Source organism: Rutilus rutilus, assembly GCF_951802725.1.
Source record: "Rutilus rutilus genome assembly, chromosome: 8".
Lineage (NCBI taxonomy): Eukaryota > Metazoa > Chordata > Actinopteri > Cypriniformes > Leuciscidae > Rutilus > Rutilus rutilus.
In genome coordinates this window covers 17,463,843-17,487,228 of record NC_140222.1, presented here as the reverse complement: position 1 = coordinate 17,487,228, position 23,386 = coordinate 17,463,843, and the positions used below count along the sequence as shown (strand labels likewise).

The 23,386-nt window shown below is 37.7% G+C and overlaps 3 protein-coding genes across 4 annotated transcripts in view; all 3 read right to left on the bottom strand.

Moving 5' to 3' along the window:
- Positions 1 to 8,827, bottom strand: part of LOC311294772 (uncharacterized protein) — a gene marked incomplete at its 3' end in the record, with an annotated part of 40,001 nt that extends 31,174 nt beyond the window's left edge. The window contains exon 1 of the mRNA XM_084415801.1: positions 8,700 to 8,827. The remainder of the gene's footprint in view (positions 1 to 8,699) is intronic.
- LOC311295887 (uncharacterized protein) overlaps positions 1 to 23,386 on the bottom strand; it is a 515,693-nt gene that overhangs the window by 304,029 nt on the left and 188,278 nt on the right. The gene's annotated exons all lie outside the window — the stretch shown is intronic.
- Positions 9,746 to 23,386, bottom strand: part of LOC311295883 (uncharacterized protein) — a 38,984-nt gene continuing 25,343 nt past the window's right edge. Inside the window, exons 5-10 of one of the 2 annotated variants that reach the window (XM_084417426.1) lie at positions 19,601 to 19,906; positions 18,128 to 18,454; positions 14,630 to 14,947; positions 13,894 to 14,200; positions 13,374 to 13,397; positions 9,746 to 13,092 (exon numbers count right to left, since the gene is read on the bottom strand). In XM_084417426.1, coding sequence (XP_084273552.1) covers positions 12,999 to 13,092; positions 13,374 to 13,397; positions 13,894 to 14,200; positions 14,630 to 14,947; positions 18,128 to 18,454; positions 19,601 to 19,906 — 1,376 coding nt within the window. In that variant the 3' untranslated portion in view covers positions 9,746 to 12,998. The remainder of the gene's footprint in view (positions 13,093 to 13,373; positions 13,398 to 13,893; positions 14,201 to 14,629; positions 14,948 to 18,127; positions 18,455 to 19,600; positions 19,907 to 23,386) is intronic. The other variant, XM_084417427.1, reaches the window with a different exon arrangement.

Below are 23,386 nucleotides of genomic sequence, written 5' to 3'. Positions count from 1 at the left end.
TTGCAGGTTAAAATTTTCACGAAGATAATGCAATGTGTTTATTAAACATAAAGATAAGAACCGCCCACCATTGTTTTTTTACACCAAAATGCTGATATAATATGAAAAATTGGCACTTTTAACAGTGGTTTTAACCGCTCCCGCTCCCTTCCACTAGATGGGGCGTGACGTCATAAGAGGAACTCACTAGTAGAGATACCATAAGCTAGCAGCTATAAATGCCTTACATAACTTCAGAAAAGATGGTTGTATGTTTTATTTGATTAAAAAAATATGGATAAAATAACTCAATTGTAAACATACTCGTGTGTGCTGACTTCAAGGGTACCGTGATCATGCCTGAAATGAGAATAAGCTATTCGCAAAACAAACGGGTTCAGGCACGTCAGATCAGCCGCTCACGGGTCCAGCTGTTCCACTAAAACGCCTAAACGCGTTCACCTCACGGCAGCACGTACTCTCCACAGCTGATTCAATTGGGTGGCATAGCCCACACAAACACAGTGATGGGGACATCGATCTCTCTTTTTCTTTTCTGACAATAAACATCGCTAATTAAATCGTGAGAAATTGATAACGCGTGGATTGAGGAAGGGTATTACATGACGTTTGAGGCGTCGATGAGACTAGCGATTGATGCCTGTGCAGTGTGTGCATCTCTAACGTTACAGCTCTGATTTGGACTGACTTACTGTAAGTAAATGTCTTCAGTCGTTGTCCCTCCTTGCTATTCCACATGACGGCAATATTTTGAAAAGACTTGCTTGTTCCGTTATATTATCCGGGTTAAGTTTGCGCCAGGTTAGACTAGCTCTAACGTGGCCAACCCTCCACTCATTCTCCTCACACCAAGCATTAATAACTATTTGAGTGCCATGGCTCCCCTCTCTCACGCCTGACCGGTTAATTTGATGGTTTCCCACTTCCTCCGTCGTTCTCCAAATAGCCATAATACAGTAAGAATCTAGCAGAGTATGGGTTGCGAGTTCCTCTTGTGACGTCATCACCCAGTAACTGAAAAAACACGCTACCTTCAAAGAAACCCCAATAAATGTTATTTTAACGCATTTTAAGACAGAAATAATTAAATATATACATATATAGCACTTTAATTTACACATTAATTGGCTGTGGTGGTTAACCTGCAACTTACACTTTAAGTGTAAAGTTTCTAAAGTAACTGAAACTTGGTGTTGGTCTGTTATAATTCTGTTAAGATTCTAAAGTAATTGAATCAACCCGAAGTAGTGTGGTGGCAGAGTTATATTAGATTGGTTGTTTCTAAAGTAACTGAAACAAATGTATATGTTTCTAACGTACTTGAAACCGATTGTGAAGTTGTAATAATTCTGAGGAAATTCTAAAGTAATTGAATAGACCCGACGCAGTGTGGTCACAGAATTATTTCACAACTATTGTGTGTTAAAGTGTGGGCTAGTGAGTCTGACGCGCCGTGACCCTGTGAAATTTAAAACAAAGAACCCGAAGCAGTGTGGTTTTGCCCGACGTACTGTGGCATTGTTTTAAAATTCATAAAATATTGTTCGAACCCGAAGTACTGATAAGCAAGCTAGTTTTAAGAAAATAACATAAAAACCCGACGTAGTGTGGTTGTGTCCGACGTACTGTGACAGTGTTAGTTTTTTTGATATATATTGTTTATGCCCGAAGTACTGATAAGCAAATTATTTTAAGAAAATAACATAAAACCCGACGTAGTGTGGTTTTGTCCGACGTACTGTGACAGTGTTACATTTCTTAACTGTTTTGCGTAAATTTAAGGTCCAATGGTTTGTGGCCTTGGTTAAGTTTAGAAGCCTCAGGTAGTGTGGCTATTTTGATCATTTGTGGCCGAAGTACTGGAGCTGTGAATAATTAGACTAACGGATATCTTAAAGGAACTAGTTAACGTGTAGTCATTTAAATCAGACTTTGTGAATAACTATTAGATCACGAGATATTTTAAAGCTTGATAAGACTTTTGAAAATGGAAGAAATTATTGTTAAATACATCGCTAAACATGGTTCTCAGGGAATGTTTGACGGAATAGAGAATATTGTTGATAAACCGTACAAGTGGGCTATCTCTAAGTTTGAAAATGATCCCAAAATGCCTAAGAATAAAAATGGGAAAATTGCTAATGCGCTTCAAGCACTTTTTGCTTCATACAAAGTAACTAGGAGAGTAGATGAGTTAGAGGCTGAAAATGAGCGACTCAGTGTTGGGGTAATTTCTACAAAAAATTACCTGGCTAGTGAAACGATATGGAAAGAAGAAAAGGTCAAGATGCAGAATGAGATTTCACTTCTTAGAACTAACAATAGTATGCTTAAATCATCTGTGGAAACATTGTCTAAAAATTTGGAGGAGGCGAAAGCGACTTGTCAGTTTATGATAAAGAAAGGCTCAACAGAGAAAAACCCTAGTAAGACATTGTTAGGTGTCACGTGGTGTAACCCAGTTACAGAGATGCCAGATTTGCAGGAAGACAGCGCTGAGGGTTTGGAAAAAGATTATCAGTCATTCAGTAGCCAATACTCTGACTGTAGAGTTAGATTTCCGATGGCACCAGTTCATTCTACTACGACTATGCGTGCTAGTGAAGGAAGGGAGGAACCAATGACCACCACCATAGTCCGAGGATTTAATCCAACTGAACTAGATGCTGTGATCAAGAATATTGGGAAATTTGATCCTGCCAAACAAGATCCATTAGATTTTCTGAAAAACTTGGAGGAAAATACTGAAGTTTACAATTTTACTGATGGTGATGCGTGCGTTTTGTTAAGAATGTGCTTGCCTGAGACTTTGTCTGGAGCCTTAACTCAGAAAGTAAAGGACAGAAATGCTAATAAGTCAGAGAGGAAAAAGGCACTGCTTGAAGTCTTAGGTGTGATGTCAGTTAATTGGGATAAAATATCTGAGATGCACATGAGGAAAGGGGAGCATCCAGCAACATTTTCAGAACGATTATTGGAGACATTTAAGACTTTCAGTGGCAATCCTGATATTACTAAGAATGATGTCAGTTTCAAGACTGCCTTGATTAACAAATGTGACCCACTCACCCGGTCTGCTGTGACAATGCTAGTGACACCACTCTCTGAATATAATGACATTATTGCTAAAATGACACAGTTTTACAACAATAATGCTAATGCAAATAGTCAAAAGAAAGCTGACAAATCTAGATATCCAGTTGCTGCCTTTGGCGAGAGAGAATGTTCAACTACATTGTCTAATGGTTTCCATCATAGACCAAGGAGATTTGCAAGAATAAATTCAGAAGGTGTTATTCTTTGCTATGCATGTGGAAAAGCTGGCCACATTGCTAGACATTGTCAAGGCAATGAGAGACCTCTTCAAAACTTTGTCTGTCATGCATGTGGAAAGGATGGTCACATTGCAAGGCACTGTTTGGAGAAAAGAAAGGAAGATCAGGAAGTTGTTTGTTTTGCTTGTGGAAAGATGGGACACAAGGCAAGACAGTGTCACTTTTCACACAAAAGAAAGATGGGCTATTGTGGTTTGCTTAAGAAAATAGGCAATTTAGAAAACCAGTTGGCACTGTTGGAAGGAAATAAGTCATTCACACCTTGTCAAACATATCACTACACGAGCAACATGACTGTAGCTCAGTCACAAGCAAATGCTGATGCAAATTAGAATTAGAATTAGTTTTATGATAGTAACACATTGTAGAAAAAGGTTTACTATCAAAAAGGGGGGGGGAGTGATTATTTATGAAACATGTTTTCTTAGCATTGATATGTAGCTGTAATTTATAATAAATGTTTTAATGACATTATGTTTAGAAATATTTAAAAAAAAACATTATCGATGTTTGATGTTTTGAGATGAAACTTCTGTGACTTTGATGTTTGAATGTGAAAAGATGCTTGTGGGGGAAAGGGGGGCAACCTCTTCTTTCGATTATAGTTTCAGATATAAGCATCGAGACGTTTGTCTGAAATGTGTAACCTCCTGGAGAAAGATGATCTGGTCGTTTGAAGGACGAGAAGGAAGTGGAGCCAGGGGATTTTCTCAAGAAAAATAAAAGAATAGAGATATCCAGACCTGCAAGATCCAGAACTCCAGGTCTAAAAGACCTAGAAACCCTGAGACCCACCATAGGATGGAAGGAACTGATGAAGAGACACAGACTTGAACAACACCAGTGACTGCTTCTTCTAGAAGAATGGTCCAAGTGAAAAAAAAAATATATAAAAAAAATGGACAATGAGAAGTGAAACAAGAGGAGATTTCAGAAACAAACCATTTCAGAGACTACGGACAACAGTCTTTCCACAGAGAGAAAACAAGTGGATAAAGGATGTCCACACACACACACACACACACACACACACACACACACACACACACACACACACACACACACACACACACACACACACACACACACACGTCTGGTTCACTATCTTTGTGGGGACTCTCCATAGACGTAATGGTTTTTATACCGTACAAACTGTATATTCTGTCCCCTTACACTGCCCCTGCCCCTAAACCTACCCATCACAGGAAACATTCTGCATTTTTACTTTCTCAAAACAACTCATCCTGTGTGATTTATAAGCCTTTTGAAAAGTGGGGACCGCTGGCTGGTCCCCACAATGTAGGTGATCTCAGGTTTTACTATTCTTATGGGGACATTTGGTCCCCACAATGTAATATAAACAAGGGCACACACACACACACACACACACACACACACACACACACACACACACACACACACACACACACACACACACACACACACACACACACACACACACACACACACACACACACACACACACACACACACACACACACACACACACACACACACTATATTGTCTATTGATTGTTGATTATTTGAGTTATCAAAACTAATCAATATGCTAACATCACTGATGTGAACACCACTGAACATTTGACATTGTGAGAGCCCAACAAGGCCTTGAAGAAACACAAGATTTTTGCAAAACAAATGCAGGATGGAGATATGGCCTATTTTGGTTTAATTTGCAATGTAACCTTTAAAACGGCTGTATGTGTATGTATCTTTCTTATAATTTGCCAATGCATTATGTTATGTGTTCTTCTATGTTTAAACATTAGATTATAGATTGATGTATATATTCTATGTTTAAACATTAGATTATAGTTAGATCATAGATAATTCCATGATCAATATTGAATGTTCCAAGTGGATATGATGGTTCTTGGTTACCTCGTATAAAAAAAATAAAATAAATAATAATACATTTCATTATCACAAACTATGATAATTTTGCTCAAGTGAAGTCGAGCCATAACTCAGTGTGCAGGAGGCGTAGATCCCGAAGACGGGTAAGATTCTCTGATGGCCATAGATGGGAACGACCTAAGCCATGGGCTACGCCGCCACTGGGGCACCTGCCCACCAGGTTTCGGAAGGTGTTATCTACGAAAAGGGAGTGGTTGTGATGCTACTTTGGGCCAAGAGCATCAAAGGGGGGTCTGTAAGAAATTATGTTCTGTTCCCAAAAACTTCCACTCCAATATATATATGTATATCAAAATGTTCCTTCACTTAAAAGAGTTTAATTATCATATAGAGAAAATTACATTCAGTCTCAGTAATAAGTAAATAATAGTATCACAGAGGGCAACCAACAACCATCTTGATTAAAGGGACTTCAAACAATCTTATCACTTTAACCTTTGACTGTTCTTATTTGAAAGAATAACATAGAACCTTCTGTGGGACACTAGGGACCATGGGGTGTCTCAATTTCATTAACATACAGACCACAGCTGTTGCAAGAAGAGCAACTTCATTTACATTAAGACCAGGATAAAAGGTTTAGGATTATGTAGGTTTGGGGTTCATTCTGACGCCGGTGAACCCAAGGTGCTTTGTGTGCCTTGCCACTGCTATGCTGTAATAAACTTCATTTTTGAGATCTTCGACGTCCACATCATTTTTTCTTACAAGACCCTATTACAACTTTTAAACTGGGAAATTTTTGAGGGCACAGATTTGTATCTTTTCAGATCTTTTATTTATTTATGAATACGGATAACATAAACTAAATGGTCCATTCCCTTGTTTTATTTAGATTTATACAAAATGTTTAACTAAGCTCTATTTTGTTTGTTTTTACTCATTTAAATGATTAATTCATAATATATAAGAATTATTCATACAATTTGGTGAAATTTTACTATTAATTGAATTATGTAAATCTTGGAGAGAAAAAAAGGCTTACTTTTTGGACTGTATACAGATCATGGATTTATTGCTCATTATTTCTTCTCTCATAAGGCTGTCTCTGTTGTGGTGTTACTGAAAGTGTGATCCGATTGGTCCACTCTGCTCTGGCGTGCGTGGCCACGGTGGTCATTCTGGTTTATGAATTCAGATCCAGATGTCTCCGACAGAGGAGGAGTGTGCAGACGTCGCCATCAAACACTGTATCTGATTAATCAGGTTTTTATGAACAGCTGAAACCAATATATCACAACGTATCCTATAAGTAAATATCATTTAAGAGACTGAAAGTAAACTCTACTTAAAGGGATAGTTCACTTTGAAATAAATTTTTGATATGTTTTAGCTTACCTCAAGGGCATCCAAGATGTAGGTGTCTTTGTTTCCGCAGTAGTTTAAATTTAAATATTTTTAGGTCAAACCGTTCTTGTCTGTCAGTCATATAATGCAGGTCGATGGTCACTGTCTCAAAACACAAGCACAGAGTCCAAATTAAAACAATTCCCCATCGTCCAAATGAAACAATTCCCCATCATAAGTACACATTGATGGCCTAAGACACGAAACGAGCGGTTTGTGTGAGAAAACGAACAGTATTTATATCGTTGTTATCGCTTGAAAACAGCACACGTCCAAATGATCTGACGGCGCGGGCGGGTATAGATGTATACATAGATGTCGCCTTGGCTACGGTTTCGTTCCAATGAACTGCAGTAGCGAAGGCGACATCTAGTGTATACGGGAATTGTTTCATTTGGACGATGGGGAATTGTTTTAATTTGGACTCTGTGCTTGTGTTTTGAGACAGTGACCACAGACCTGCATTATATGACTGACAGACAAGAACGGTTTGACCTAAAAATATCAAAATTGAAACTACTGCGGAAACAAAGACACCTACATCTTGGATGCCCTTGAGGTAAGCTAAAACATATAAAAAATTAATTTCAAAGTAAACTATCCCTTTAATGAATTCTCTATTATAAAAGAGAAAAGTTTTACTTTTTAATTTTTTTTCAATATTTTTTTTTTTTAATTCAGTGGTGTTAAAGCACTTTTCACCATACAAAACTTATTATTTTTTGGAATGTGTGGCAGCTATCAAAATTTGTTTATATTTACAAAATAGAATTGAAACCATTGAAATCTATTCTTTGTATTTTTTTTGTCAGTCATATAAATTTGAAAGAAAATGAACAATTCACAGATTCTTCTGATTCATTTTATTGAATTTTACAAGATTTCAAAACTTTTCTAGATTTTATTGCAGCTTCATACTCTCGTTTGTTTTGCAGGGCAAGTTTGTAATCTCAAATAATTCTAATATTATCAGAAGGCCAATACATCACATCTTAACAAGCGGATTATTACTACATGCAAATTATTGCTCAATGTTACAGAATGTATTGGAAGTTTGTGCATCAGTGTCAGTGACCGGTTACTACTATAGAAGCTTGGATGAGACGACTTCATCTTAAAGAGTTGTAATGCTATATATCTGTTTTTCATAGTCCTTTATGCCTCTTTTTGTCCATTACAAAACAAACATGCATTATTATATTCTTTGGCCTCATTCTTTAACTCTAGGGGGGAAAAGGTGGTCAGCTCTGCTCCCTATTGATTTGATTCTGCATCTTTATTCAGTTAATCTTGAAGCATAAATCCATTTATGGTTTTTCATTGTCAAGTTTGCTGCATGAATAGAATATAGTATAACAACTTTTTTCAGAATATGGTGTCTTTATTTCACATATGCACCAAAAAAGACTAATATAATCGCTGAGAATGAGAATAACATATCTATGAACAAAATCTTACTGACAATAACATCCACTTCTTTTCATTGGGTAGAAAACAAAATAATTCTATATTTATATTAGATTCTACATTTACTACAGACAGTTTTACCCCGAAAATGAATTCTAGACAATGCAAGGCCATTCAAAAGAAAAGCTATTATGAAAAGAAACATCTTTTAAAAGGTTTAAAAATGTTTCCAGGAAAAACACAATGTTCCGAGAAGTTGCTGAACTCTATATGAGTGTGAAATAACAGGATGAAAAAAGAACTGAGCGCGCTCACAAAAATAATGTGTGAACATCTCAGTTCTTCAGTATATATTCCACTCTGCTCTTAGTTTGTCTTTACCTCTCATTACCATTATTTTAGTACATTGTTGCATTCATGCCGGTTGAACCACATGAGTTTCCTGACACATATTGATCCACAGATGTTTGGCCTGATCAAGTATCTCCACTGACCTTCAGCTGTTAAAATCAGCTTAAATTCTGCTGTTTTGTTCAGTTAGTGGCTTTCTTCTTCCAAATTCCCACAAACCATAATGAAACTCCACAGAACAACTAAACCACCAACATCAGCTGCATCAGTCACTGAATCACTACATGAAAAGCTTTCCAGCAAGAGGCTGTCATCTCTTACCTCTGTGTGTGTGCCAGTTGATCTCATCTCATGAAAGGCTGCCATTGTTCCACTTACAGACTGACAAAAAAATTGAGGGCAGACGATTGCAGCCGAGAACGAGAAACAACGAGGTTCATTCAAAAGCCAAAAAATGACCAGGCTTGTTTTTCACACAAATGCACCAAAGCGTGTGTCAGTAAGTAGGCTAATATGGTCACAGCATTTGCTTGCAGTGTAATTGTGTCTCTTAGTCACTGTTAGAGTTCCTGCTTGACTGTATATCATGCAAGGTATCATGTGATCTCCACTGACTGTACATTTGCAAAACAGTAGCTTTTGCGAAATTTTTATTTTGTCACCGCCAAATGCTGTTGGCTGTCTAAAATCGGGAAATAGGGCACTATTTGAAGGGACAGCCATTTGTGGTGTTGTCTGAAACATATTGTATATAAAGTGCACTCATTCAATCCCAAATGCACCGCAGTAACGAGAGTGTACAACTGATGTACACTCAAAGTCTAGAGAATTAACTCATGATACACTGTGAGGTCAGGCCGAATAAATTCCCGCGTCTGAATCCTCCCATTTCTAAACCGCTGGTCCAATGTGGCTTCAGCGTAATATCATGCTGGCATAAATGACTTTTTATTTAATTATTAAATTGTTTAATTAAGGTTTACACATGTTAGTTGATATGGCAGAGTTCAAAATAAATCTTTTCATTGTACTTCTGGAGCTGCCAGTTTGCTAGTTTCAAATGATTATTAAAAAGCAAGCACTAAAAGCATCTAGTGCAAAACGGCAGCCCTTCTGACGCTAGGTGTCTGAATTTACTCAATTTACTCAAGTAAACTATTAGTGGAGAAATATTGGGAATAGTGGATGAGTGTATACACAGCTGTTGTGACTATAGCGTTGGCTGATATCACCAGCTTTTGTTAAAAAATAAACCTTTTTTTATACTCAAATGTCTATTAGCGAGTGCATTTACACATACAGTGAAACACTGATAACTTAAAAAATTCTCATTATAAAAAAAATGCAGAAGGCTACAACGTCAGCACCACCATACTTCTTTTTTTTTTTATTACAACAACATTTCAGTCTTTCCAGTTCACATTCGTTATAATAGTAACAATACAATACGTTAAAGGTTAAAAAAAAAAAGTTACCAATAAAGAAAAATAAATTTGTGACAGATTTGTATCCCATGACAAAAATCGTTCCAGTGACATATTATCCAGTAAACATTTCTGAATGAATTTTCATTACTGATATGCATTTCTTGTTTGTAATTAATTTAAGAGACTTAAAATAAAAATCCACCTCTATCATAAACAACTTAAATGATGGTGATGAATTCTGGAATTTACATTTATGGATATGAAACTTGCCTAACAAGCACCACCATACTTCTGGTTTGACTCAGTTGACTGCTATGACGTGTGCAACTTATGACATATGACACTGCAACTTATGACATGTCTGATAATAACACTAAAGGTGTGTTCGACATCGGCTGCGGCTGGATGCACCCGATCTGCGAGAGTAGCCGCGTGCAGGCGGGGAGGAGCTGCAAACGGAGACGTGAAGTCGGACACTTTCTGGTTCCCGTAGTGACCGCTCACGTGGTGTTTGCATACTTTACCACAGCTGAAGTGAAATAAATGTAATATTTGCCAAAATAATACGCAGATGTTTCAGAGACATTTACATTCAATATTTTATGTACTGCTTCATACAGCATCTGTTTGAACAAGAATAAAGTTCAACATAAGCTACTATCAATGAAGTGGAGTCTACGTTTTTTAATCAGTTTTAATTTGATAAACATGACACAATATAACATGACAACTACATGAAAAGAGTGTTTACTGTTATAATAAACTGATTTGAGAGCTTTAGAGGAACTAAAGGTATTCGAATAAACACGAAACACACGTCATCGTTGTCATGGGTGAATCCGGCCAATCGTGGAACAGCTGTGTCGTCATCAGCCCTCGTGCAGCCCAATGCAGCCGCTCTTGAGAAGCTGCGCTGGCTGAGTTCTCCGGCTACTCTCGAATTGCTCTCGCGGTACTTTGATGGCATACGTCACAGTCACGTGGTGTCGGCGCTGTATCAAGTCGGACAAAATTTCTAACCGGCATGCACTGCTTTAAGTCAGCCGCCGATCGGTCTGCGCAGAGCTGCATGAAGTCGAACAAGCCTTAAGAAACGACCTGTTCCAAGCACAACACAGACTCCAACACAAACTCCACATATTGATAAAAGGCCAGACGTGAATCGGAACAACTTCTGACGAAAACACGGATCAACATCGGCAGGGCATTTGAATCATGGAGAAACCTCCGCTTTGTTTTGGGTATAAAAACAGACCCGGAGTTGGCTTTTCAGTAAATTTATTGGTTGCAATCTGAAACATCACCGCTAGAGGCCGCTGAAAACTACATTTAGCCCCTGTCAGACTGAATACAAAGGCACTTCAGATCACATTTTCAATTTGACATTCAGATTTGATCACAAAAACATGAGCATTCATCTGAACATGAGCATTAACCCAATACTAGTGTTAAAGGTTTTAAATTGAAAGGAATTAAATTCTGTCATCATATACAACATAACAGGCTGCTGTCACTGCAGCTGGGCACCTGACTCGTCTGTACTTTTCTTTGTTTTTCTAACCCAATTTAAATTGCCAATTTTCATAGACAGTAAAATCCAATTTTAAATGTATTTTGTCTGGGAATGGATGGATTACTGCCTATGGTTGCGATACATCCATATGAAGACGTTGTTCTACAGGTTCGTCGTCTTCATTTTCATCTCGCTCCGGCTCAAATGACTCTGGCTCGAACATGTAAGGCTGGATGGACAAGTCTTCCGTTGTTGACATTTTGTTAATAACGTGTGAATAAAAAGTTTCTGTGCCGCTAGATAATCGTATCTCTGCTATCAAACTACAAAAATGTCCGAACGGGGTGGAGTTGAACCGAGTGTCACCTCTGTAACCTAGAGAGGGGGCGGGGTATGAAGTGTCTCAGTTATATTTAAAGAGACCGCACCAAAACGGGTTGCTCTCAGAAGCACATGAGAAAAGGGGTAGAAAAGGGGCCTGTGGAGCTATAATAATGAGGAATTCAGACCCAAGCATTGCAGTTCCACTTTATATAGACTACAAATGTATGATTTATATGTAAAAAGGAATGATTTAAAAGCATGATATGTCTCCTTTAAGATTGTTGAAGGGCGACATGCTAACATCGCTGCTGAAGGACTGCTACACTACAAACCTTCAAATAAATTCTTCTCCCCACAAGAACTCTGGTCAAGCTTACTTATTTTATGTATTGGAGAAATCTAATACATTGGCGAGCCACCCAAACGACTGCTCGGCCAAATACACCAAAATCTAACAAGAGCAATATAGCTTTTCGTAGAATTTTCTAAACGCTTTATTAATTTCCATCGGATCTACAGTCATATTTCCATTTTCATCTTCAATATCTATATCTAACATGAACATGTATTTCTCAAGCAGATGCTTTTGTCAAAATTAATAAAACAACACAATGTGGTTATAGTGTAACTAAGTACTAGGATTGAACAGGCATTTTCCATCTTTTTTTGCTACAAGTGCAACAAGAGTAATTTTAAGTGCTTCATGAATACAAATAAATTCAGATCACATTTACAATTTGACATTCACATCTGATTGGAAGATGAACAGATTTACTTCAGATCAGACCCTTATTTAAGCATAATTATTACAGCAAAATAAGGTACACATTTACAATTTCAACGAAAATAATATTAAAAAGAATGTCAACTTAAGGAGTTGTATTTTGTTTTGGTTTTTTTTTACAATAAAAGTGTAACAAAGGTCATGTGATCTCAGCTTTAAAGATTGGAATTCAACATTAATCTGGCTCTGGTGTTAATTACATAAAAAAAAAGCACATTCAATGGTTATAGAAATACTGCTGTGGTAAAACATATTATAAAAAGCATATTACTTAAACTCACTGTCTACAATCACACAAAATCAAAGCTGTAAAATTCTGACTATTATGTTAGAGTAACAGGTATGAAGTATAACATTATAAAAACAATACATGAAACTGTTTGATAAACACATTTCCCTGTTCATCTAAAACCAAATAAGCTTTTTACATACAAGTTTAACAGCTCAACAGACACGGATTAATTTCTCACTTTAAGGCTCATATAAGCAGAAATATGTTTTTGTTGTTGTAGCTGGAGCTGAATTGTTGATGATGTCAGACTGATTGACACTGGTGGGCGTGTCTTATCTCTTTAAAGTGAACTCGTCCCCTCCTGTTCATTCACATCCTCTCCATTCAGCAGCGGCATCTCTACAGTCGCTGACTTGTCATTTGACAAGTTCAATCTAATTTAAGCACAAATGAACATGGGAACACAGTCATGCATCTAGTAAAATATGTCGACTGAAACTTAAAGTTTACTTCGATCTTTTAGACTTCTACATCTTGGACCTTTGTAGCATTAAACGATTCACCAGTGGGTCATTGCTCTCAGGAAATTTGCTCTTTAATTCACTTAGAATTATTGTGTTTGAAATCTTAATGAATAAAGTGAACAAAGCCAAATCACACACATCAGATTATGATTATGTTTTCAAGATATTCAACGCAAACAACACAATCTTACCCCTGATCAATGATTTCCCCCTGTCTTCATTAGAAACAACAGCGCATAGAAACACAAAGACAATGTTTCTATTAGATCAATATGTGAACTGTCAACAGTTTGTGAACATCAGAGTCTGTAATTTTCTTTCAGATCCTGATTTACAGTTTGGTGTTTCTGACTAGAAGAATATAATATACATATTTGTATATTATATACTTTGTATAATTTATATAAATTAATTTATATATAAAATATATATATATATATATATTATATAAATTTGTATAATTTATATAAAGTATTTACATATTTGTATAAACTTTATTTACAGAGTGCTGATATAAATAAAAGCTGAATGAAATACTTATTGAGGTGAGGCAGCAACTTCATTTTCAATCTTTAATCATGGATGTCTAAAAACAGAAATAATCTACAGAACAAACTCTGAAAGGAGTCTGAACATAAATCAGTTTGAGCTGAATTACCTGAAGAACAACACAAAATATATAAGGAAGAACTGTGATTATAAGCGACTCACCTGACAATAACAACAATGAATGCCCTGTTTATGTTCACTTTACTGCTGCTGATCTTCAGTTTATAATGTTTAGCATGTTCAGCTGTGATGTTTGTGATGGTCAGAGATCCAGTCTTCTCATTCAGCTTCAGTCTGTCTTTGAATCTCCCATCAGGAACAACAAATGTCTCCCTGGTCTCTCCTTTGAACTTAACTATGGGGGACTTTTCATCTTCAAACATCCACAGTATCTCACCATCTGTCTGTGTTTCTGTAAGACCAGGCTCTAGAGTGATAGATTCTCCCTCAGTCACTAACTCGTACTTTACTTCATGTCACAGCAGCAGCACATAGAAACAGAGAAATGAGAAGATTATAATGACGAGTCAGTAAAGTTTCATAAAGGTATATATTCATAAAGTTTCATAAAGAACTGTATGTAGAAACACACAAACTACACAGGTGAGATGTACCCTAATTATGTGACATTAATAACTATAATTTTTAGAACAAAAAGATAAGTTTTAATATAAATTCAATATTTATATATGTAAGCACATTGTTTAATTTGTATATTAATTTCACGCTCTGTATTTTATTATTTTGTATAAATTGAGAAAATACTAAATGAATGTCAAGTTACAGTTACGCAATGTAACGTTCACCTTTACTTATTACAATTCAGTTCAGTTTAAAACTGTTCATTTCAATTACACTCATGTACATCTTAAAAAAATAAACAAAGACAGTTACTTACTTTGCATCAAAACCCTGAATTTCTTGTACGAGGTTCCTCTGCTGTTGATGATCAGCAGTTTATAGAGTCCAGCATGACCAGCTGTGATGTCTGTGATGGTCAAAGATCCAGTCTTCTTGTCCAGCTTCAGTCTGTCTCTGAATCTAACATCAGCAACATCATCATATTTAATAATCTCTTCAGTCCCTCCTATGATTTGAGCTATGAGAGTGTCTTTGACTCCAAACGTCCACAGTATCTGATCTTCTCTCTGTATTTCAGCATCAGGTTTTAGAGTGACAGAATCTTCCCCTTCCAGTGAGTTCTCCTCCACTTTATCTGTCACAGCAGAACATAGAAACAGAGAAACAAAAAGACAAAACTGCCATTAGATCAAGTGTGTTTGCATGTGAACATCAAATTACTACATAAACATCATTCAGATGCTGTTTATCAGACTGAAATGGATAATGTGACGGGTGCGTAGCTCACCTCACATATTTAACTCTACCATGATTTAAATTGGTTATTTTAAAGTTTAATTTAATATGGTTTGTTACATTATTTTAAATTCCCTCAGTATAAGAAATAAACACAGGACAAGTTATCAAGTTAACAGTTTATTAAAGTTTGAATGTATAGAAGGGTGCACACTACTTATATTCTTCTTTGCTGTTATAATCTACCCGAGTCCTAGATTCCTCTTGTCCATGGAGTGAACGGCCGCATTCCATGTGTCAGAAAACAAAGGGAGAGGTGGGGCATTAGCCTCCAAACTTGTACTGTTCCATAGGAAATTGGACTGTACCATCATGATCCAAATCGGAGGGGGATTTTTTATTTAATTTCATTCAGTTTCATTTAGGTTTGTTTGTTTGGAGTAGTTTTTGGTAGTGTGTTTCCAGTATTTGATTGCATTATGTTAGGTACGATACAGTGTATATTTTGTTGTAAATATTAAATTGTTATTTGGGAAACGGTTTCTTTTGATACCTCTATTTTTGTTTGGTAGAGGTTAAGGGGTATATCTAGCAGTAGTGGAAATATCAGGGGAGTCAGATCTGTCCAGCCACAGTAACATCATGATCTGCTGACCTTTAGTGTTTTTGTTTGTTTGTTGGTTGTTATTTTGTTAACAGGGGAGATTTATTTATTTTCTAGGTCTGTTTTATTTTTGTCAGTTTCAGTTAACTTGTATATAATTTATTTTTGGAAGAAATAAATCTAATCTATTCACTACCTGTCCTGCCTGATCTTGGCCACACCTTTACAGAGACGATTTGCTGTTTTTATTAAACAGAAACTTTATATTACTGTCTCAGCTTCAGATTTGATGACAAAACTATAAATTAGGGATGGGCATGATTAATCGACGATCGATAATTGATCGTTAAGAATTTCGTTGATCACCTTTATTTGTTATCGATTAAACTAATGCAGGTTGGGTTGCGTAGTGTGATTCTTGAAGCAATGGAATTAATTTTAGCGCGGAGGTACCTGTGCATCCCGGCAACGTCAGTTCCCTCAGAGCGGGTTTTTTCGGCGGCTGGACTGGCTGTCACCAGGTTGCGGTCGCGTCTGATCCCAGATCATGTCAACATGCTTATCTTTCTCAACGGAAATCAGTAGACTGGTGCAGAAGTTCTATGGGAACTTCATGCGTTTTCTCAGATCGGATAGCTATCTGAATTATCAAAACGATTCCATTTACACCACATAAATGTGTTTTTGCAAAACGGATATAAATCCGATCTTGAATTCCCGCGCTATATGCATACTTAAATTGTTGCACGTCACCGAAAGCAACTGATATGAGCTGCATTTTATTGATCATCAGCGAAAATTTCTACATCAAAGACCGCAACAAGATATTGCGGCAACAGCCCTGGTAAGATCATTTCGGTTCTTTACTTTTAATGAAGATGATTGTGTGTTGATGAATGACTTTCACTTTGATTTGCAATAGTTTGCACGTTGGCTTGATGAATAGATGCTCATCTGTGGTGATGCGTGTTGAAGTAGCGTCGTCGATCATATCTGGCTATAACATGACAAATAGCCTATAACACGCTCTCACACGTTTATTTCTTAGCATTTTTGGGATAAGTCAAATTTACATATGTGGTTTCAACAACCAGATGCATTTACACTTGTCCAGTTTCGTCTGGAATGCGTCTCAGATCTCCTCCTGAAGTGGTTTGAGCGATCGGATTTAAATCCGTCTCGAATGCGTTTCGGAGGGCATTTACATTTGGTCTTTTCACGATCAGATAGCTATCCGATCACAGGAAACGGATGAAGTGGCCATGGGTCTCTGTTTTAGAACGCCGGCTCGCAGCTGCAGGATCCGCTGTTTTAGAGCACCGCAGGGCATATCTTCAAGTCTACCGAACGTCCAGTTTCACTGCCACAAGTTGATCTTGTAATAAAGATCTCATCGAGGACAAACAAACTGTATTTTTGTATTTTCATTGCATTTTTAATTTATAAAAAGTTAAAGAAATAATGAATTTCAATATAAAAATATTAATGATTAATCGATAGTCGATCGTTAATTCTCCCGACGATCGACTAAGAAAATTTAATCGAATGCCCATCCCTACTATAAATCCATGAGAGGTTTAAACCAGATCGCTGGTCCACATTACTGCGTTTTCGTTTAGAAACGGAGAATTAAAACGAATACGATCTCCGTCCACACCAGCGTTTTAGCTGCGTATTAGAATTGATCTCCGCCCACATTAAAACGACTGAAAAAGCGGATCACGTGACCATTCACCAACACTGGGCATGCGCGTGCCGGTGTAAACACAACTTCATTGATACAATTATCCCACCATGCGCTGGTTCTTCCCGGGTTAACCCAAAACCGACGCTCCTTGTACGGTCGATACCGCCGCTGCACACGGGAATTGTCACAGATCACTCGAATAATAGCTTGCCTCCGGCGCATGTAGGCAGTTATAGCATTGCAAAATGCAGAATTTACTTGCACAACAGCTGCTAGCAAAGATATACACCATGACTGATGACACCCAATCATAGAGCCGAGCGTGAGCCTCTACTACGTCATCGTTTCTAAAGTCCTCCGTTTTGACCCGTCCAGACTAAAACGCCCTCCGGAGATTCAAAACGAAAAACAGGTCGGCAGCGTTTCTAAACTTCTCCGTTTTGGGTCTCCGTTTTTGCCGTTTTAGTGTGGACGGGAGGTGCAAACGCAGCAAAAGGTCTCCGTTTTTAAACGAAAGCGCAGTAGTGTGGACGGGGCCTAGTAAAAGCTGAAGGAAATACTATTCAAGGCAGCAACAGAACAGTGTTTATTTCACAATGTAGTTCAATGGGAGATTTTAAAACTTTAATCATAGATTTCTAAAGAATGAAATTATCTATAGAACAAACTTTGAATGGAGTCTGAACATAAATGAATTTAAGCTTAATTACCTTCAGAAAAACAGAATTACAAGGAATAACTGCCAATCAAGAAGAGTGATCATTATTACACTGACTAGAGCGACTAACCTCTAACAATGACACTGAATGTCTTGTCTGAAACCCTTGTCATGTTGGATATGATCAGTAGTTGATATTCTCCAGAGTCTGTGGTTCTGGTGTCTGTGATGGTCAGAGATCCAGTCTTCTTGTCCAGCTTCAGTCTGTCTCTGAATCTCCCATCAGCATTATAGTCATATGTAATGATCTCTCTGGTCTCTCTTATGATTTCAGCCATGACACTCTGCTCATTTTCATCTTCAAACGACCACAGTATCTGATCATCTTTCTGTATTATAGTATGAGGGTTTAGAGTGACTGATTTTCCCTCCGTCACTGATATCGTCATCTCTTCATCTGTGACAAAAGCGTATAGACAGAGACAAAGACAAAGTTGCTATTAGATCAAGTGTGTGGGCAAGTGAGCATCAGCATTTGAAATTTACACACAGATCATGCATAAACTATTATCAGTGATGATCTTTACACTGCAGACTGAAGAGTTGTGCTGAAGATGAAATGCTGTATTAAAGCTGTGATTAAATACAGCGGCTCAGGAGATGCGCATGCGCAGCGGACGGTGATGGCTGCTTAATATCGACGCTCCACCTCAGTGCCTATTTTTCGCCCCTTTTCAATCCCTACTAAGTTTTTGGCCGCATTTCATGTAAATATCTGGATTTAGTGCTATTCTAGATGGCATCTAAAAGAGATATAATCCAGTCCCCGGCGAAGAAAAAGCAGAAAGAGGACGATCGCCTTCATGACGCCATTGCCGAAATGCTTGATAATCAACTGATAATCAACTGTACGCGAATGAGGATCCCTCTAGGAATAGAGCGCGCACTTTAATTTTCAAGCTTCTTCGTTACAATGATCGGCAGGCGATCCTACAGGGAGCCAGGAGTGCTTCACCTCTGAGTTTCGAAGCAGTGGAAATCCTAGAGCTGTGCTAACGTTAATTGACCCCCTAACTTATTCATCTATTTTCACTGTTATAATTTTTATTTATTTATTTTTTCTCTCAAAGCAAACCCTGGTCTTGTATATAGTTAATGGTGGTCTCATGTGGACCTTGTTCAATCTTGTAATTAATCAATAAATAAATAATCATAAAAAAAAAAAAAAAAAAAATACAGCGGCTCAGATTGACATCATCCTGTAGTGTCAGAGATGATCTGCTTCTGTGAACATTAAATACACCAGAAAACCAGCACAGTTCTTGTGTTCTGTCTCTTCAGTCTATACTGTCTAGAAACTTTATGCTATCTGTGTAATTTAATTTTTAGGGCGTTTTTGTCACAATGTGTAGTTATATAACAATATTGGTCAATGGAATGAATTAAAAAAAGCACGTTTATTAAGAAACACTGAAGACTGAAATGATCTAAAGAAACTCTGAAGGGAATCTAAACATTAAGCAGTTTGAGCAGAATCACCTTCAGAAAACTTGGAAGTATGAGGAAGAATGTGACCATTATTACATTGACTGGAATGACTCACCAATGACATAAACATAGAATCTTTTGTACGAGGTCCTTCCACCGCTGATGATCTTCAGTTTATAGTCTCCAGTGTCTGTGGTTCTGGTTTCTGTGATGGTCAATGATCCAGTCTCCTTGTCCAGCTTCAGTCTGTCTCTGAATCTCCCATCAGCATTATTATAATTTGTAATGATCTCTCCAGTCCCTCGTTTGATTTCAGCTATGGGAGTGTCTTCAGGTCCAGACGTCCACAGCATCTGATCATCTCTCTTTCTCTCAGTGCCAGAGGATAAAGTGAGAGATACTCCCTTCCACGCTGTCTCGACTTCATGTCACAGTAACACACAGAAATAGATTATAAGATTATAAGCGAGAATTTCATGTTAACAAATTAATTGGTTTAAGGGTTAGTTCACCCAAAAATGAAAATTATGTCATCATTTCCTCACCCATGTCATCCCAAACCCATAAGACCTTTGTTCATCTTCAGAACACAAATGAAGATCTTTGTAACAAAATCTGAGAGCTGTCTGTCTCTCCACTGACAGTTACACAACTACCATTTTGAAGGTCCAGAACAGAAATAAAGACATCATTAAAGTAATCCATGTGTCTCCAGTGGTTTAAAGTTTTGTTTGGATCCGAGAGTAGACGTTGTATGAACATGCGTTGTAGTTTAATATTTTGTAAATAAAGTGGTAAATTATGGGGGTTTTTTTTGCACAAAGCGCTTCATAAAACTGAGGTTAAACCACTGGAGTTACATAGATTACTTTAATGATGTCTTTACTACCTTTCTGAGGCTTGAAAGTGTCAGTTGCGTAGCTGTTAATGGAGTGACAGAAAGCTCTCCGATTTCATTAAAAATATATTTATTTGTGTTCCAAAGATGAATGAAAATCTAATAGGTTTAGAACGAGATGAGAGTGAGTAATTAATGACAGAATTTAAAAAATGTACCACTGAAAAATCAGGTTTTAGTGAAAGAAACAAACTTGTTTTTAAACTGTTCATATTATATTTCACTATATTAGATATATAAATCTCTGTTTAATATACACTCATTTTGTCAAAACAGTTCTGCTTTTTAATATATAAGAGCCATTTGTCAATGAGCTTCAGTGATGCGTCAAATCTGTGACACTTAAAAAATCTGTGTGCACAGACATGACATACACAACATATCACACACAACATTCTGTCTAGGGGTGTAACGGTTCACAAAATTCACAGTTCGGTTCGATACAATACACTTGTGTCACGGTTCGGTTCGGTACGTTTTTGATACAGCAAAAAGAAAGAAATGCCAGAGAAATTTCCTTGATTAATTTTTTTTTTAAACTAACATCATAAAGTATGATTTTTTTTTTTTTTTTTACTTTGAGCAATTCTGGAGCTATAATTGACTCTTCTTAGGAGCATACAAAACAGCTTTTTATTGTAGTAGTTATAAACAAAGGTTTATTTTAGTTCAGATTAACATTTGAGGGCAGCAATACTTACACCGTTCATAATGTCAAAATAAAACTGACGTAATGTTGCTTGAAGGCATTATGCTACTATTCCTGCCAAACTTCCATGGTTGCAGTTATGCCTCGTTTCCACTGAGCGGTACGGTACGGTACGGAACGGTACGCATTTATTTGCATTTCCACTATCAAAAGTTGTGAATGGTACCAAAATGCCGAACCGTACCGTACCACTTTTTAGGTACCCTTCCATTGGGGTACCTAGCACAGTGGAACGGTACTAAAAGGTGGAGCTAGACTCACTGCAGGACGTTGATTGGTTGACAGAGAATTGTCACTTGCGCGTGCTACAAGAGGAATGACAACATAAGAAGCGGGAGCCAAGATGGCGCTGGTCTGAGGAGGCTGTTTTGAACTCGTCTGTCAGAAAAGTGGAGGTTTTTGACAACACAACCTAATTAGTTTGACTTGAAACTGGTGTAATGATGGCTTGAAAGTAAGGTGAAACCATTTTTGGTGCTACGGGGCAGCAGTGTTTTGAAAATATGCTCACCATAGCCTACATAAAAATAAAATAAAAAAAGAACCAGCAAAAGGGAAAAGTCACAACTGGCAGGAAGCTAGGCTAAAGTTTTGTCAACACAGGAAAGCACGCCAGAGGGTGAAAACAATGGAAGACAACTCTAACGTCAGTACCACAGAAGTTTCTATGGAAGACTCAGGTAAAGAAGATGCATCGAATAAACTTGACGTTGGCCCACGTGACATTCTTTCCACCTCACCTCATATCTCTAAGAAACCTGTCACAAAAAAGAAGCGCGAGCATAGTAATGGTAACGGTGACAACGAAGAGAATGGCCATGCGGACATCTTGGCTGCTATCCAAGATTTAGCCAAAAGTTGTGGTGAACTAGGGAAAAAAATTGACAACTCATTCCATAAAACTTCAGTCATCGAACTGACAACAACTGAAACCTCTAAACAAATCGAGAAACTCTCATTTACTGTTCAGCAACTTGTGGTGGACGTTGAGCAACAAAGAAATACTGAAAAACACGAAGCATGAGATTGAAAATCTGAAAAAATAAAACCGAATCCTGAGGGAAGGAGTCGCCGACTGTGAGCGTTATAGCTGGAGACGGGCGCTAAACCTGCACGGGTTAAAAGAGGAGGCCAACGAGGATGTGAGAAGAGTGGTGATTACTATAATTGGAAAGGTTGCTCCTGGGCTACAGGAATACCTGGAGGAGGGGATCGACATTGCCCATCGTGTCGGCCCTAAAAAACAGGAGGGTCCCCAGACTCCCCACAGATCTGTCATTATTCTGTTTGCACTCCGCCGCATCCGTGATGCTGTTTGGAAGAGCGCCAAAGGGAGCAGGTTCCTACGTGACAAAAAACTGCGGCTTACTGAGGCTTTGTCTCCAGAGGACAGAATTGCCAGAGAGAAGCTCTGGCCCCTTGTTAAAAAAGCAAGAGAGGAGGGGAAAAAAGCTTCTTTCCTTGGCCCACTCGCTCTAATTGATGGGAAAAAGATCAACTATGGAGACATTGATTAACTACTTTCTGAACTGACATTTGATGGACGGAAATCTGTATGATGACTTCTCATCCCCTGTGATCCCACATCATCCCAGAGTGATTTTAACGGTCACACTGTCATCGGATCTACAGACCGCTAATGATGGGTCTTCCTTCGGTTCAAGAAACATTAACGTTGGTATGTAAAAAAAAAAAAAAAAAGAAAGAATGGAAAATAACAAAAGGAAAGGAAATTAGTATTTTGTTTTTGTCCTGAGACGAATTAAAAGTTCTCACCCAAATATGGGCTAGTGGCCAATATGGTTTTCTGTGAATATTTGGTCCTAATGTTTTGTTCTGAAATTCTCTAATCAGTCCCTCCAGAAAAACGCGGAGTTTTTTAGTGATTGTTGCGGGCAAAAATCCTTGATTATGCGGCAAGATTTCTTAAAAAATGCGATGGAATATGCGGGATATTTATGCAATTTTATGCGATGAAATTGCGGGAACTTGCAAAAATTGCGGGAACTTGCGAAAATTGCGGGAACTTGCGAAAATTGCGGGAACTTGCAAAAACTGCAGTTTGATGAAAAAGAGAGAAAAAAAGTGATTGCCCAACACCAATTACATTAATAGTGTAATAAATGTCTTCATTTTAGTTTGAATGGGAAAGACGAGGTGTAGGCTATTCACCCTGCTTAGGGGGATGCGATCAAAGCCTGGAGTGGAGCAAAAGCATGTTCCTCTCTCCACTCTAAGCGTTCTTTTATCACTCCGCTCATGATCCACTCCGGGTTTTCCAGTCCCGCTCACGG